We start from the raw sequence: 18474 nt of genomic DNA, 5'->3' as shown, positions 1-18474 counted from the left end.
CGACAACCCCGACAAGCTACTAAGACTCATCCCTTTACAGTAGAGATCCCTAGGTGCAAGAAAGCCTTTTACTCCAATAGTTTCTTCCCCAGACCTGCGGGTCTTTGGAACTCCCTTCCGGGATTCTGCTTTCCCAACTGTACTGATATGCAGAAGTTCAAGTGTAATGTGAACAAACATCTTTCTACTCATCTCCTTTCATAATGCCCCTGCTAATTAAGTCCCTGATAGTAGCCCCTACTTTAAAGTGGCACTGTGCCTTGTTTGGGGTGAAAATTGAATAAAAAAAAAAAGAAAGAAAGGGTTGCTTCTTTTCCTTCTTGTGTTATACTATTGTTGTATATTATGGACAGCCAGGCGTATTATTATGATTATTGTTATTCAAAATTTGGATGTTTTGAATGCTGAAAATGCAATGGAGAATAATGTTGATGAAAACAATATATTTCAATCGGGTTTGGAATTTGAACAAAAATGGAATTTGAAAAAAATGGAATGTCAGCGAAAATCACAAAAGGAATGTTGGAAACAAAGTTTTCATAAACAACAAATGGATCTCTGTGCCTCTTTTACAAATATTTTAATGGAATGTGCTCTGATGAACTCGTTGCACTTGTGCCCCCCCTCGACGTACATATCCCCGACAATCCCGCTTAGCAACAAAATCTCACCTCTTCATTGTTGATGTCCCTAAATGCCAGAAAGCTTTCTAATCTAATAGTTTCACTCTAACAGCTAAACTTTGGAATTCCCTTCCTGCATCCTGCTTCCCTGATATATAGAAGTTTAAATGTAACGTAAACCAACATCTTGTTAATCTAGATGGGCCCAAATAGTAAGTGGTGATATGCCTTGTTAGGGGTGAACGTGCTTTAAAAAAAAAAGAATGGGTTACATGACAACGATGAAGTGATTGTTCTTTTGTGCTACACAGTAATAATTAGTCATGTGGTCAAAGAGTTAAACAAAAATAGTTTTATATATACACATAGGCAGTTAGAGTCAGAGAACAGACCAGAATTAGTTCGGGGGAGTTGGAGAGCGAATGCACAGCGAGGTGTGAAATTAAAGATGGGGTGGGGTGGGAGGTTAGGATTAGAGGGGGTTGGGGTGGGGTCAGGAAATAAAGTTGCATATCAGAGTGTCGATTGCCGTTCCTCAGGAAATCTTCTTGCAACTTGCAGAGCGTCAGTCAAGACCGACCAATGGAAGAAGGTATGTTCCCCACTTTTTGGTCTGAATGATCCCCTAGAAAGATGTTTATTCATTTCATAAGGAACTGTTTGTAAACTGCCATATGTTCGTTTGTCAGAACCGTTTGTTGAACTGTAAATACATTTATAAATATATGTGTGCACACACACACACACACTAGACATCATCACATGTATCAACAAGTATACACTCAACCTCAACACGCTAGAGACGATACGGATGGTGATACAAACATACATGAACACTTGACAATCACAGACATGTTACACATACATGCGTTAAAAATATGTTCCCACAACTTGCTGTTGCATTCGATATTCAACTTTTTACAGATGGTTCAGTGGAGATATTTACACACTCCATTGTGTCGTATCGTAGCTGATCCCCCAGCAGAGCGTTACAGCTGGATATCAGGTTGTTCTACTTCTGTGAAACATAATGTTCAACTATAATAATAAATATGAAATCTGCATGGATGAGGTCATAAAATGACATCATCTGTTGTGCCTCGTTATCCTCCATCTATGTTTTAACGATGATGTCATAATTTTAGAATGTCATGTAGTACGCACAGGGATAAACAAACATGTAAGCTGGATCTGCAGAGTTTTACTAGTCGTGTAACAGAATGCGTATGGGTGTGTGTGAGAAAATCAGCAGCAGCTGTAGGATAGCTGACTAGCAAAAATATTAGCAGTAACAGCCGTCTTAGTACATATACAAATTAAGCAAGTGTGCACGTGCTGACGTCACTAGAAGGAGAGAAAAAGACAAAAAAAAAAAACAACATCCGGTCAAGCAAGAGAAGTGAGTTACGTGCCAAGGAGTTGGATGTGTGAAGTTGAGGGCAAGAAAGTGCTGACTGGAGCCACCTGAAGTGGCGAGGAGAGAGAGACTTTTAAAAAGCAGATGTTATATGGCAGAGCGTGATAAAACGGATGCGAAAAGACTTTTGAAAGATAATGAAATGCGCTGTTGTTTTGCACTTTAAAAAAAATGCTGAGTCGGATTTTTATTTCTTTCCTTTTTCATTTGTTTGTTCCTGCGATAGTACCAGACAACGTGTGGGTCCAAGAGGTTTGAAATGTAACAATAGAAAGTAACAGCTTATAATCTGAGAGATGTAGTTGATAATGAAACACGACCCAAGATACATCGAAAAGAGAAAATTGTTGTATTCACAAGAGGCTCCCATAATAAATGATGTCTCAACTGGTACGGCCAAATTACCTTCGTTTAGTGATCCAAAAGACTCAAAAATGCATCTCACATTGATATTAAGAGAGTAAGTTACTGATGACTTGATCCTAGCAAAATGGCAACCAACGAAGAACTGTTGGAAATTATTCACGAAACATCAAATCTCAATATGAGACAAGATGGCAAAAAATGAAAATTGATAGAAAATCCATTTCATGCAAAAACAATTTCAAATCACATGACCAATATCACCAGACTGGATATGCACAATAAACCTAAATTGTGAAATTCCTGAAATAATATTGACGTTGGACATTCTCCCATTTTTATTAGTAGTTATTGCCCTTTATTTACTTTTAATCAGAATCAAAAGATTAATTTGTTGAATAAAGTTATTTACTTATGGAGGAGATATTATTTAATGCCTTGTGGATGCCTTGCTAAACCCTGACAAAAAGTTTGGTTTGGAGTCCCGATAGGCAGATGGTGAAGCTCTGCAACACCTTTCCAACAACTCCTGCAGCTGCACGGGCTCCAATTTTATTAGCTTGCCTCTCCATTGGACTTTGTCTGCAATGTCAAGAGGGGAATCCTGGTAATTGGGCAGCCCTAAATCAACTTATCACGTGGCCAAGTCTGCATCCCGAGAGGCAATTCCAGCTTCGAACTGTAAAGCCTCAGCAGACACTGCAGTGCACCAGACTAGATGCAAAACGCTATTCTTTCATTAGACAGAAGATTGCCATCAATGCCACCAATATTATTGAATGCTGAATGGACATTAAAAATTTAATATTTGTTTTGATCTTTATTAGTAGTTCTTGACTTTGTTTATTATTTACGGTTTTTTTTTAACGAAAAATTTAACTTGTTGAATAAATCTGAGCTAAAAAAAGAAAATTTATTTTTTCTTTTTTTGTCTTCCTATAAAAATGATCAAAAGATAAAACTTATTCTAAAAATATTTTAAAAAGGATTTTTTTTTTATTGTTATCGTTTATTGCTAAAAATCATTGCTTTGAATTCATTGGTTGTTTTAATACGAGAGCAACATTAGCCTAAAAATGAGATGAAGATGGATTGGCGGGAAAAATCCGCACATTAAGTAAATAAAAATGAAATAGAATTTTCTGATTAGGTTGTAATCTTTGTTTTGATATAAAAAAAAAAAAAAAAAGAAAGCAAAATAGACATTTTTTTTTTTCATTTGTTTTTGTTAACAAAATATTCACTTTTGTTTTTTTTTTTTTCAATTTGAGATTTTTATTTCATTTTTAATTCTTATCCAGAATTCCCCCTATATAAAAAATGCAAAAATAAAGAAAAATCTGTATGATGTATGTAACTGTGACAAAAAAAAATATCATATTCCAAAAATCACATAAATTGATCCAGTAGTTTTATTTTTAAATAAGGAAATCAAATTTTAAGAGCAACTGAAGCATGGCTGTCTTGTCCGCCATTTTGAAAACAATCGAAAATAAAAAGGTGAAGATAACTCAGCAATAATTCAAACTTGTGCAATTTATGTTGTAATGCCTATGAATTTTCATTAAGCACTTAAAAATAATCAATTTACATAATTTTTGAAATACAAGATTCTTGTTTCGTCACAGATACATCACACAGATTTTTATTTTTGTTTTATTAATATGGGGTGAAATCGGGACAGGAACCCAATTTTGTTTTTTGTTCAATCTTTTGTTCACCCCGCTCATACGGTTCTCACTGACTGAGTTTTTTTTTTATAAAATCTAAAACGTCTTCCTTGGAAACTTTATCCTTGTCTTGTGTAATTTGCTGAGCGTCGTGTAGTTTCACTTTTTCTCCCCACGTCCAATGCAGGCTGTTCAAGCGACAATCCCTATAAAACGTGGAGAAAAAAAAAATTAGAGAAGGGTAAAAAAAAAATCGTGAATGTTTATACAAACAGAATTTTTATGAAATATTAGAAGAATACCCGTCCCAGGACAAATAAATCTACTGGTTCTACTCCATGATATTCCTTATGTTAACAAACAAAAATAAAGAAAAATATGTATGATATATATATACATGTGACAAAAAAATATTAGGCTTGTATTACTGTACACATAGATTCGAAAAAGTTGTCAAAAAACAAATATATAACAAATAAATATTATCAAAGGCAAGATAAGTTACTTTTCTACCAAATTGGATATATTTTTCGTGTTTTTATTCAATGTAACATTCAGCTCGAAAACCATACAGTGTTTACCGATGTATTGGAAAATTCAAGATGGCGTCTGACTCTCTCTTTAACACGGTAAGTTTGGGAAAAGGTGTTATAAATAAAAAACTGGATAAAATACTGTTAAAACCCTGCTCAATATATGTTACCGTGACATAGGTTGACATATATTCGGTGGGTTTTTAATAGTATTTTGTCTAGCTTTTTATTTATAACACCTTTTCCCAAACTTACCGTGTTAAGAGGGAGTGAGGCGCCATCTTGAATTTTCCAATACATCGGTAAACACTGTATGGTTTTCGAGCTGAATAAACAGGTTACATTGAATAAAAACACTAAAAACATATCCAGTTAGGTAGAAAAGTAACTTATCTTGCTTTTCATAACATTTATTTATATATTTGTTTTTTTGACAACTTTTTCGAATCTATGTGTACAGTAATACAAACCCAAAATATCATATTCCAAAAATCACATGAACTGATCAAGTAGTTTTATATTTATAAAGAAAATCATTTTTAAGCGATTAATAGGAATTCATAGGCATTACGATATAAATCTAATAAGCATAAATTATTATCTCCCTTTGTTTTTTTAAATTTGTTTTTCAAAATGGAGGGTGAGATAGTCACTATTTAGATACCCATAAAATTTGATTTCTTTTATTTAAAAGTAAAACTACTTGATCAAATATGTGATTTTTGGAATATGTTTTTATTTTGTCGGGGGGGGGGGGATTAATGACACGGACTGACGACCTAGGTGTTCCAAGTTAGAATCCAATTCATTCCACAAAAAATCACTTTCACTTAGGATGTTGGCAACCATCTGGTGGTCCCTCCTATAAGTACTAATATCTTTCTAGAAAAATATCAGGGAAACCAATGCCAACAATAGAATTTTTGGATTTATACAATATATATATATCGGATCAAGTAAAGATTAGATGACCCGATAGCAGACGACAAAGATAAGCGCACATTTTAAGTGACACCGGTTGTTCGACCTTGACATTGCCATTGGTTGTTTGTAAACATGTCAAATAGCAGACATGTTCGAATGTTCGCAAGCAAGATTTTTTAAAAATATATTTACAAAACTTTTTAAGATTTAAAAGAAAAAAAACATATTTACAAAACTTTCACAAGAAACACTCGTCTAGCTGTAAACACTATCAATAATTTCCCCCACTCTTTATCTGCGCCTAAACCTAAACGTAGATTCCATGAACAAAGCTTCTTTCTTAGAACTGCACGCCTGTGGAATTGTCTTCCGTTTTCCTGCTTTCCGGCTGACTACAATATGGTTGTGTTCAAGTCTAAAGTAAATAAGTTCTTGATGAGCCGTTCCATATAAGTTATTAAATTTACCAAATTTTTTATTACTAATGATTACTATATTGACCAATTTCTACTGTACACTCTTTAACCCTTATCCTTGAGTGGCCTCTGGGCCTTGATAATGTGGTGATGCCTTTGTAAAAAAAAAAAAAAAAAAAAAAACATTTTCTTTAATATTAGATATTTACAAAACTTTTAAGGATTAAAAAAACAAAACATTTTAATGTAAGTAATAAAACGAATTTATTTAAACAAAATATATTTAAACAAAATATATTTAAACAAATGGGTGTCTTTCTGGGTGAGTTCTTTTTATATATTTACAGAACTTTTAATAAAACTATTAATAATAATAATTATAATAATAATATAAATAAATGGTCAATTTTAACGATGTGCCCCAGCATATTATAAACACTCCAACCTCCCTATGTTAAGAACGGCTTTTGGAATAACACCCCAACCTCATACACACCCCTGACTAACCCAACAAGCAACAAAATCCCACCTCTTCACTGTTAAGGTCCCTAGATGCCGGAAAGCTTTCTACTCTAACAATTTTTTCCCAAACTGCTAGAATTTGGAATTCCTTCCTTCTTTCCTGCTTCCCTGACTGTATTGGCATGCAGAAGTTCAAGTACTCTTGCTCATCTCGCTGCATAACTCCCTACATAGTGTTTCCTGAAACATAATCCCAAATAGTCCAAGTCCAAACGTCCAAGTGGCCTTGTACCTTGTTTGGGGTGCATAAGAGTAAAAACAAAAAGAAATTCTTAATAGGCGTTTAATTTTCAACACATGTCCGTAATGCCAAACTGTAGTAACACCCCACCCCCACCCCGCTTACATGCGCAGAGCATTAATTTAATTATTCTATGCACATGTTTAACGTCATAATCTAACTCTTCATAGTCACATTTGCTAAATGAGTTTAAATGATTGAATGTGCTATTGTTGGAATTTTCCGGGCAATTTATGCAAAATGTCACATGGTGCTGAAGCACTGAGCCAATGAAATCACAGCAACCAAAAAGAAAAGACATTAAGAAAAATCATTGTTTTTTTTTTTATTACAAAGAAACTAAATATTTATCTTGATTTGAACAAAAAAAAAAAAAATGTTAAAAAACGTCAAAGAAAAAAAATCATTTAAAGAAAACTATTGTTATTCAAAAGATAGAAATTATTATGAAATCTGACAACTGAAAAAATGAGTTTTCATTAGATCATCTCATCTCCGTTGTCTTTCAGGATGCTTCACAACCGAATCTACACCATTTCTCCAGTTCTCTTGACTTCACATGACAGTTTGCAGGTACCAAACACTTTCCAATCCTGTGTCCTGTAGCAGGTTGTCAATGTAGGTCATTCTTCTTCTACCACAGTTTGGGTTACCATCTGTTGGTATCCAGAGAACTAGCTTTCTGGTTTCCTCTTCACTGTCTCATGCAGTGACCGACTACTCTCATCCTTCTCTGCTGTACTTTCAGTGATACTGGTGGTAGGTCACTATAAAGCTGTTGGTTTGTTGCATGGTTCCTACATGATGTATTCAGAGCCATTTTGAGTATCCATGCGTAACAGACATTCAATTTTTTCTTCAGCACATTTGTATTTTTCATTAAAAAACAACAAAAACTACCTACTTTTTTTTGTCAATTTCAACAATAAGCAATGTTATCTACTTAATTGTCATGTCACAATTAGTTAAATATTTCTGGAATATTACATAAACTACATATTTCCATTATTCAACGAAAAAATGATTTTGCCATTTTTGTTTTGTCACGTGACGTAAACACAAGGGAAATAACTCAGTTTCAATTGGCTTGAGTTTTTGATAATTTTCAAAAATGAATTACCTCCCCTGCTAATATACGCACTCTTCAGTTATTTATGTCAGCTAATTTCTTCGAAAACTTTTTCTTTTTATAATTAATTTTCTACCTCATCGTTTTTTTTTTTTAAAAAAAATAATAATAATAATAATAATGCGATATGACAATTCAGTAGATACTATTGGTTTCACTTGAAATCCAATATTTCAATTTTCGATTTTCACTATAATAACAAAGAAGAACCAAACATTTTACATAAAATAGATGCATGAAACTTATCTTAAAATGAATGTTTTTTTCTTGATTTAAGATTTAATTTTCTTTTGTAAAAATTATTCATTCAATTTTCTTCATAACAACAACTAGATTGTCTCCATTTTTTTTCAATTAATTTTTCATTGAATTATTTTCATAATGAAGGAAATATTTTTTCATTGAAAAACTTGATCAACATTTGAAAAAAAAAATCACAAACTTTTCTTAGACCTCTTCCAGCATTTTACATAAACAACCCGGAAAATTCTAACAATAATCCTTATTCTGCATAAGTACTCAAAAGTGATTGACTCATTTGTTTTACCTGGCGACTGCATTGCTTTCAGGTGGATTTTGATAGGTCGACTGTTGATTTGATTTGTTGAACCAATATTTGCGGTTGGACGATTTACTTCGACACATCATCCATGGATCTGGAAACAAAAAACATAAAAATATAGTAAAATTTCTTTAGACCTTTTTTTGATTCTGGTCTAGAATTCCATCTATATTAAAAAACAAACTTAAGCAAAAATTTATATGATGTATGGAGGTATGACAAAAAAAAAAAAAATCATATTCCAAATATCACATAAATTGGTCAAGTAGTTTTATTTCTTTAAAGAAAATAATTTTTAAGTGATTAATGCGAATTTGTAGGCATTTCAACCCCATGATTTTATTTGGATTTTTTTAAGATTGCTTTTACATTGGTGGACAAGACAACTGCTCATCTGTTACTCTCAAAATTTGATTTTCCTATTTAAAATTAAAAGTACTTCATTTTTGGAATATGACATTTCTGTTTTGCCATAGGCCTAGCACAACAAACCAGCCATGATTGAAAAGACCCCAAGAAAATAGAAACAGAGGCGATTATAGCCAGCCAAGAGAAGGAGGAAAAGTGGGAGTTGGGATTGAGCATTAGAAAGTGGACAGTTGGTTTTAGACAGAACTACAGGGCAGTTCAGTTGCTGCACCTCTACAATGAGATTGGGTTTTGTTAAAGGCTTTAATGGGAACGATGCATCGGTTTGGTCAAGCAAAGATTTACCGAAGTAGACGGGTATCATTTGTAAATTTTTTAAAAATCATAAATATCTAAATATAAATAGATGTTTCATCAGAGTAAGGGGGGGGGGGGGGGGAGTTGAAAATATCTCCGGCCAGATTCAGATGCCCCAAAAGATATTATTTTTGTTTAAAAAAAACTGTCTCATTTAAGGGAAGAGTTCCACTGAGATAGGTTTTGTGAGAGAAACAATATCCAGAGACCAGTTGGATGTTATCCTCAGGGAATGTCTCCTCTGGGCAGCTGAATAATGACCACTAACAAAAGGCCAGAGTCAGGTAGGCATGAAGAGACCCTGGAGGAGGAAAAGTTCTTTTGTTTCAGATGAATGGATCGATGGACAACTTTAGCCTAGCACAACAAGTGAGAAAATCACATGGTGCTTCAGTTCTTTGTTATTGTAGCGAAATTCAAAATATCGAAAATATTGAATTTCAAGTGAAACCAATGATACCTACTGAATTGTCATGCCACAGTAATGAACATATCCAAAAATTATGAAAAACGATAAGGTACAAAATTAATTATTAATGAAAATAGTTTTAGAAGGCAATTAGTGTAAAAATGAGTTTTCTTAAAAATACAAAGAAACCGGGGAGTTCAAACCGTAACAAAAAGGAGGTAAATCTTTTCTAAAAATGAAAATTTAACAAAACTTAATTTTCACTCATTGTCGTCGAAAACTGTTTTCATTGATAATTAATTTTCAACTATATCGTTTTTAATAATTTTTGGATATTTTCATTACTGCGATATGACAATTTAATAGATACCATTACTTTAATATTTCAATTTTTGCTACAATAACGAAGAAGAACCGGTGCTGATTTTTGGGGGTTTTTTTGCCTTGTGCCAACCATGAATAAAAATGTTGCGAAATGCACAAAAACTAATCTTAATCTTTGCTTCTGTAACCTGATTTGCTTTTCTAATATTTTTGAATAGTTATATTTCACCTGGTAGTCTACGCGTAGAGATATATTAATGGTCAGGTTTCTTCGAGAAAATAGTTCACTGTCTAAAATTCAAAGATAAAAAATACAGTATTATGTTTCTAAATTTTTTTAGATGAGGATTGGTTATTCGTATTATTTTGATTAATTGGACTACTGTTTTCATCTTGAGTGTCATTTTCACAACATTTGAGTCAATGTAACCTTTGACCTTCTTCAGGTGCATCTTGTCGAACTCGGGAATGTTTATGTCAAACTCACATATGTGCACGGAATTTTGAACAGAACCGTTTATTTACTTCACAGAGATAGCATGTTCTCGTTCTGTCAGCCATGACTTGACAGAAGTCTGAAGTAAAATACAATTGCAAATTACTTAGGACCATTATCCAGTTATGGCTGATGGAACGAGAGCATGCTACCCCTGTGAAGTAAATAAAGTGTTCCAGCCAGATTCCCAAGTTTGACAAGATACACCTGAAGAAAGTTGGAGGTTACATTGACTGAAACGTTGTGAAAATAACACTCAAGATGAGAACAGTCGTACAAATAATACAAAAAAAACAGCTTGGATGGATTTTTCCCTCGGCCACAAAGCCAACAGTCTCAACCATTGTTGAGATGACTTGTTCCCTGTTAACTGTTATGTGCAGTTCCAGGAGGTTCACCCTTCCAGGCTTTGTCTTCTCCTTTGTGTAAGAGGTAGTTTATTCCTAATCATCTGAGGTGCTCCTAACAGGGAAGGCTAACAGGACTGTCCATGCATTTTTTTTTTTGCAGGCTAGAGTGCTCTTCCTCTAGGACGCTGGCTTTTCAAATCCCATTTTCAGACCGGTGTGTCACATTATTCTGCCGTGTGAGGAAGACAAATATTTCTTCACATATTCTTTGTTTGATTTTAAAATGAGAACAATCATCCAAAATACGTAAAAATATGTACAACTGATTACCTTTGACTGTTTTAATAAGAAGCACCCCAGTTGGTAAAAAATAACGATTTTGATTCTGACTGTAACACAAACGGGATTGACGGGATTGTCCTTTTACCAATTTCATATGAAGACTGAAAAAGAAAGGAAAAATGATTAAAGCAAACATTACCAGTGTGAAAATTCTTTTGTTTCTTGAGTTTTGTTAAAAACTGATTAACCCAAAAACTTAAAACACATTCTAACCTCCTCCAATGTGGAGTTTGTGACATAATAATAGAGGGGAACACATACACATTCAAAAACCTAACACAAGCATTCAAAATAAAAAAAAGACCTAGATTGAAATGTAGTGTATGCACAGCATGCAACAAATCCTACATAGGTGCCACCAAACCCTCAGCAATAGAGTGGCCTTACATAAAAGTAACATAAAAATCACAGAAAACAGACACCTATATGTTTCCAAACATATACATGCATGCAGTGAAAATAATTTCAAGATAACGCCTACTTTCCAAACCGACAATTGGCTCTACTTACTCACACAGGAAAAGAATTTCATAACAAAATTCACTCTCGAATTGAACAAAGCTTAATATTAACATGCAAACAAACAATATACAAAACACACTCACACATGCATACATATGCATGTGTACACCATCATACATGAATCAGAAGCGACACATTGAAACACATGCACGCACGTCTCTTCATCTCTAATTTGCAACATTTATTTATAGTTTTCGTTTACCTGTAAAAAATCTGGATCTTATACATTCTATTTCCACAGTCTTCTGATCAACTTAGATTAAATGAGATTAGATTACCTTCGCTCTCTCTTTTATTTGAAAAATTGTATAAAACATTTATTCATAATAGCTAGTTTTCTTATTAGATTTATAAATATTTCTGCCCTTCTAATAAACTGAAAGCTGAATAATCAACGAGACCATTTTCATATGATATAGAGTTTGTAGACTGATGATGTTTACTATCGATTAGAGAGTTGTCTAAATAAAATATGACAGCAAGTTGTTTCATAAAAAATAAGCAATAGAATACAACATTCATGGTGTATCTCGGATTAATTTTGTTAGAGCAACATTCCCTTCATTTCTAATGTAACACATTGAACAATATCAGCTAAACTTTATTTTTAGACCAACAACACTAACAAATACTTTATCTTTCTTCATGAATATTGCTCCTCATTTAATCAATACCATATGATACCATTAAAAACATTACAATGTTCTGGATTGTTCTTAGTTTATGTTCTTACATGGATATAGAAGCATGGATCGAGAACAATCTAGAAAATACTAACTTAAACCTCACAAGAAAATAAACCGAAAATATTATAATTAGTAATCGATATATATAAAAGGCAAAATGTGTGCGTGTGTATTAATGTATGTTCATTTTTTGTGTACGTCTGCAAAAGGCTTTTTTCCAAGGCCTTCTCGCTCGGCTCGCTCCTTCTTAAAACTTTTTATATCGCATCTATCATAATATCTACAACTTTTATATTGCATCTATCATAATATCTACAACTTTTATATTGCATCTATCATAATATCTACAACTTTTATATTGCATCTATCATAATATCTACAACTTTTTATATCACATCTATCATAATGTCTACAACTTTTATATTGCATCTATCATAATATCTACAACTTTTATATCGCATCTATCATAATATCTACAACTTTTATATCGCATCTATCATAATATCTACAACTTTTATATTGCATCTATCATAATATCTACAACTTTTATATCACATCTATCATAATATCTACAACTTTTATATTACATCTATCATGATATCTACAACTTTTTATGTCGCATCTATCATAATATCTACAACTTTTATATTGCATCTATCATAATATCTACAACTTTTATATCGCATCTATCATAATATCTACAACTTTTATATTGCATCTATCATAATATCTACAACTTTTATATCACATCTATCATAATATCTACAACTTTTATATCACATCTATCATAATGTCTACAACTTTTATATCACATCTATCATAATATCTACAACTTTTATATTGCATCTATAATAATATCTACAACTTTTTATGTCGCATCTATCATAATGCCTACAACTTTTATATCACATCTATCATAATGTCTACAACTTTTATATCACATCTATCATAATGTCTACAACTTTTATATTGCATCTATCATAATATCTACAACTTTTATATTGCATCTATCATAATGTCTACAACTTTTATATCGCATCTATCATAATGTCTACAACTTTTATATCGCATCTATCATAATATCTACAACTTTTATATTGCATCTATCATAATATCTACAACTTTTATATCGCATCTATCATAATGTCTACAACTTTTATATCGCATCTATCATAATGTCTACAACTTTTATATTGCATCTATCATAATGTCTACAACTTTTATATTGCATCTATCATAATATCTACAACTTTTATATCGCATCTATCATAATATCTACAACTTTTTATATCGCATCTATCATAATATCTACAACTTTTATATCGCATCTATCATAAAATCTACAACTTTTATATTGCATCTATCATAATATCTACAACTTTTATATCGCATCTATCATAATATCTACAACTTTTATATTGCATCTATCATAATATCTACAACTTTTATATCGCATCTATCATAATATCTACAACTTTTATATCGCATCTATCATAATATCTACAACTTTTATATCGCATCTATCATAATATCTACAACTTTTATATCACATCTATCATAATATCTACAACTTTTATATTGCATCTATCATAATATCTACAACTTTTATATTGCATCTATCATAATATCTACAACTTTTATATCGCATCTATCATATCTACAACTTTTATATCGCATCTATCATATCTACAACTTTTATATCGCATCTATCATATCTACAACTTTTATATCGCATCTATCATAATATCTACAACTTAGGTCGCGTGTGTATTTAATTTGTCCGACTTTTACCAGCTCGCCGCATCTTAAAAAGCGAATGATCTGGCTTGCAGCGCAAAACTAGGTCAGACATCACGCCACTTCCTTGCACCTGTTTATTTCGCTTTATAAGCCTTTGCTTAACGCGCTTATCAGTTCCTCTCCCCTCGTGGTCGAGATGGTTAGGTGTCTGTTTTTTTTTCCCTTTCATTTCCACCTTCGCGTCAAGGCTTCGGGGTTCAATCCTACCTTCCTATAAAACTTTTTTTTCTTTTACCCAGCCGTTTTTTTTTTAACACACACACCTCCAAACATCCCCCCTCGCTAGTGTAATATATAAAAGCGAAAATGTGTGTATGTATGCATGTGTGTATGTCTGTGTTTGTATGTTCTGCAAAAACTTTTGACAGAGGCCATAGCTTGAACCTTCTGACGACAAATATCGAAAAATTGACCAAAATCATTCATTCCTTCACCCTCAACCCGACCGTTTTCTACAAGGAGAGGTGGAAAAAAATTATTCCTTCATGACAAGATGGCTTCTACGCATGCGTCAACACGCACAAAAGATGTTTACCTTGAATTCGTTTAGGCTTTTTTCACCGGGCTTCTCAGTCGAGTCACTCCTTCTTAAAACTTTTTATATGCTGTCTAAATGATAATATCTACGAGTTACGAACGGGGGTCGCATGTGTATGTAATTTGCCCGACTTTCATGCGCTATTTTTTTCCAGATTTTTAGATCGCCGCATGTTTTTTTCGCTTTTCAGTATAAAAAAGCGAAACTGGATTCAAATTGGCAGTTCCCGGTGATCTCCGGAAAGCGATGTAAACGTTTGGTCAATGTTGGCTTTTCACTGTCATATCAGACAATTGCTTTCCTCTGGACACTCCCCTAATAAACGGGGGAGCTGGTTTTCCCCAAATATTAACTGCAACCTCATTATTTGACCTCATTAAGTCATTAAGTGTGGGCACCTGTCAATTTTCTTCCTACTTAAATAAATTCAAACTTCTTGCAGTAACTCTTTCTTGCTGGCCGAGCGGTTAATGTCTTTTCACATTTTATTTTGAAACTTTGCCTCAGGGCTTTGGGTTCAATCATACCTACTAAAATTTTTGTTTACACCCCCCCCCCCAAACAAATAAAATAAAATGAGAAGGAATGAGGGGAGTCCAACTAGTTGATTCCTTAAAATAGGGATTATGAATATATTCATATATATGTGATAAATGTATTTTAGTGTCTGAAGAGTAGCTATTTTTAGAATATTTTTAAATAATATAATGCTTAAATTTGTCCAAATGATTATGAAACAATTGTAACACATAAGGAGATACACCATATAATGTTCTTTTTTTATATTTTGTTGTCTTGATTTTTTTGTAAAAATATTATAATATATATATATTTATTTTTTATTATTATTTTTTTTCCAGACCTTTTCAAATTTTGAGGAGAGAAAATTTGCCATGACTGGCAATGGGCAAAAATTAAAGTTCTTATGGGTTTAAATTGATTCCGAAGGTCACGTTTCTGTTAAAAGAAGGCGGAGGGGTTGGAACCTTTTTAATTTTTGTACCTTAATTTTTCTTGCCCGATGATATCTAATATGATTGAAACGGTCTGCACATCGTAGCAAATTATGACTGTATTTACATAAAAAAATAATAATAAAAAATATATATATAACTTGCTCTCTTATGATTGAGCACTATCAATGACCCTTGTTGAAATTCAATTATTTTCAATTTTTGGATATCTTCCTATTAGAAAACAATATATATGTCTGAGTGTGATTACATATACACATGCATGTATTAAATCAATTAAAGTGAAGCTGCATAGCTAGTTCGGCCATTATATTTTAAGCTGCTTCAGTTTGAGACCATCCGTTACATCTCTTCATTCTCCCATTTATAAACGTAAATTTTGTTACACAAATACACATGAAACAATGCTTTAAGCAAACTGCTTTAAACCCTTATTTTAAATATTTTAAACATTTTAAATTTATGATAAAAATTAAACAATAAAGAAAAAATAATTTTTTACAAGAAATTTCCCTTACTTTTCAAATACTTTATCAATTTCTTCAAGTCTGTAAATATTAGGCACTTTTACAGGAGCCAAATCCGAACGGGTAGTTTTGGTGATCGCCTTCACAAATTTTCTTAACCTGTCAATCCTAAAAATAAACATTCATATCACATACAGATTATCTACATGGGATTATATATATAAGTTTAACGATTAAAGTTAAATTCTGTAAATCAAAATCTATACACATATATTTAAGTTAAAAACTTATTGTTTGAAACAAGGAATATATGAAGAAAAATTATATTTTTTTCCTTAATCCATGGATTTTCAACACTGGCTCATATCATCAGAGGAAATGAAATGCAATTAGCAAAACGTTCAGCTATGAATCAACAAATATTTTGTTTTTCAGCACATATATTGAAAATGTTATTTAATAACTTAAAGATAAAAAGAGAAGGCGGGCATGAGAATAAAAATAAATTAAAGCACGTCGAGAAATAAATTACAAACATGTGAAAGTAAAGTGAAAAGTAATAAAAAGTAAAAAATAAATTAAATTAAATTAAAATAAAATAAAAATAAAATATAACATAAAATATAACATAAAATATAAAATAAAATAAAAAATAATATAAAAACATAATTAATTTTAAAAAATAAAATAAAAATGAAATATAAAATAAAAATAAAATAAATACAAAAAATATATATAAAATAAAATAAAATATAAGACTAAAATAAAAATAAAATATAAAATAAAATAAATAAAAATAAAATATAAACAAAATATAAAATAAAAACAAAATATAAAATATAATAAAAATATAATAAATAAAAATAATATAAAATAAAAATAAAATTAAAATAAAATAAAACTAAGATATGAAATTAAATAAAAATAAATATAAAATAAAAATAAAATAAATAAAAATAAAATAAAAATAAAATATGAAATGAAATTAAAATAAAATATAAAATTAACATAAAAATAAAATATGAAATTAAAATAAAAATAAAATATGAAATTAAAATAAAAATAAAATATGAAATTAAAATAAAAATAAAATATAAAATTAAAATAAAATATAAAATAAAATAAAATATAACATAAGAAAAAATATAAAAAAACAAAAATAAAATATAAAATTAAAATAAAATAAAAATAAAATATAAAATTAAAATAAAATATAAAATAAAATATAAAATAAAATAAAAAGAAAATATAAATAAAATAAAAAGAAAATATAAAATTAAAATAAAATATAAAATAAAATAAAAATAAAATAAATAAAAATAAAATATAAAAATAAAATAAAAATAAAATATAAAATAAAAAGAAAATATAAAATATAAATAAAATAAAATAAAATATAAAATAAAATAAAATATAAAATAGAATAAAATATAAAATAGAATAAAATATAAAATAGAATAAAATAAAAATAAAATATAAATAAAATAAAATAAAATATAAAATAAAATAAAATATAAAAATAAAATAAAAATAAAATATAAAATAAAAAGAAAATATAAAATATAAATAAAATAAAATAAAATATAAATAAAATAAAATATAAAATATAAAATCTAAATAAAATAAAATAAAATATAAAATAAAATAAAAATAAAATAAACTATAAAATAAAAATAAAATATAAAATAAAAATAAAATAAAATATAAAATATAAATAAAATAAAATAAAATATAAAATAAAATAAAATATAAAATAAAAATAAAATATAAAATAAAATAAAATATAAAATAAAAATAAAATAAAATATAAAATAAAATAAAAAATAAAATAAAAAATAAAATAAAAAATAAAATAAAAAATAAAATAAAAAATAAAATAAAAATAAAATATAAAATAAAATATAAAATAAAATATAAAATATAAATAAAATAAAATAAAATAAAAAATAAAATAAAAAATAAAATAAAAATAAAATAAAAATAAAATATAAAATAAAAATAAAATAAAATATAAAATATAAATAAAATAAAATAAAATATAAAATAAAATATAAAATAAAAATAAAATATAAAATAAAATAAAAATAAAATAAAATATAAAATAAAAATAAAATATAAAATAAAATAAAAAATAAAATAAAATAAAAAATAAAATAAAATAAAAAATAAAATAAAATATAAAATAAAATAAAATATAAAATAAAAATAAAATAAAAATAAAATAAAAAATAAAATAAAAAATAAAATAGAAATAAAATATAAAATAAAATAAAATATAAAATAAAAATAAAATATAAAATAAAATAAAAAATAAAATAAAAAATAAAATATAAAATAAAAATAAAATAAAATATAAAATAAAATAAAAATAAAATAAAATAAAATAAAAATAAAATAAAAAATAAAATAAGTTTGCAAATGCTCCAAGATCTACTCCCTC

The 18474-nt window shown here is 29.4% G+C and overlaps 1 protein-coding gene across 1 annotated transcript in view; it reads right to left on the bottom strand.

The window, feature by feature from the left end:
• Window positions 1-3379: 3379 nt before the first annotated feature.
• Window positions 3380-18474, bottom strand: part of LOC145256354 (cap-specific mRNA (nucleoside-2'-O-)-methyltransferase 1-like) — a 121658-nt gene continuing 106563 nt past the window's right edge. Inside the window, exons 19-22 of the mRNA XM_080115172.1 lie at window positions 16086-16202; window positions 11036-11148; window positions 8386-8494; window positions 3380-4279 (exon numbers count right to left, since the gene is read on the bottom strand). Of these exons, the coding sequence (XP_079971298.1) occupies window positions 4141-4279; window positions 8386-8494; window positions 11036-11148; window positions 16086-16202 (478 nt within the window). The 3' untranslated portion in view covers window positions 3380-4140. The remainder of the gene's footprint in view (window positions 4280-8385; window positions 8495-11035; window positions 11149-16085; window positions 16203-18474) is intronic.

The sequence above is a fragment of the Euprymna scolopes genome, chromosome 32 (genome assembly GCF_053919585.1).
Source record: "Euprymna scolopes isolate OS-2025 chromosome 32, ASM5391958v1, whole genome shotgun sequence".
Taxonomy (NCBI): domain Eukaryota; kingdom Metazoa; phylum Mollusca; class Cephalopoda; order Sepiida; family Sepiolidae; genus Euprymna; species Euprymna scolopes.
This window is presented reverse-complemented; position numbering and strand designations above follow the sequence as displayed.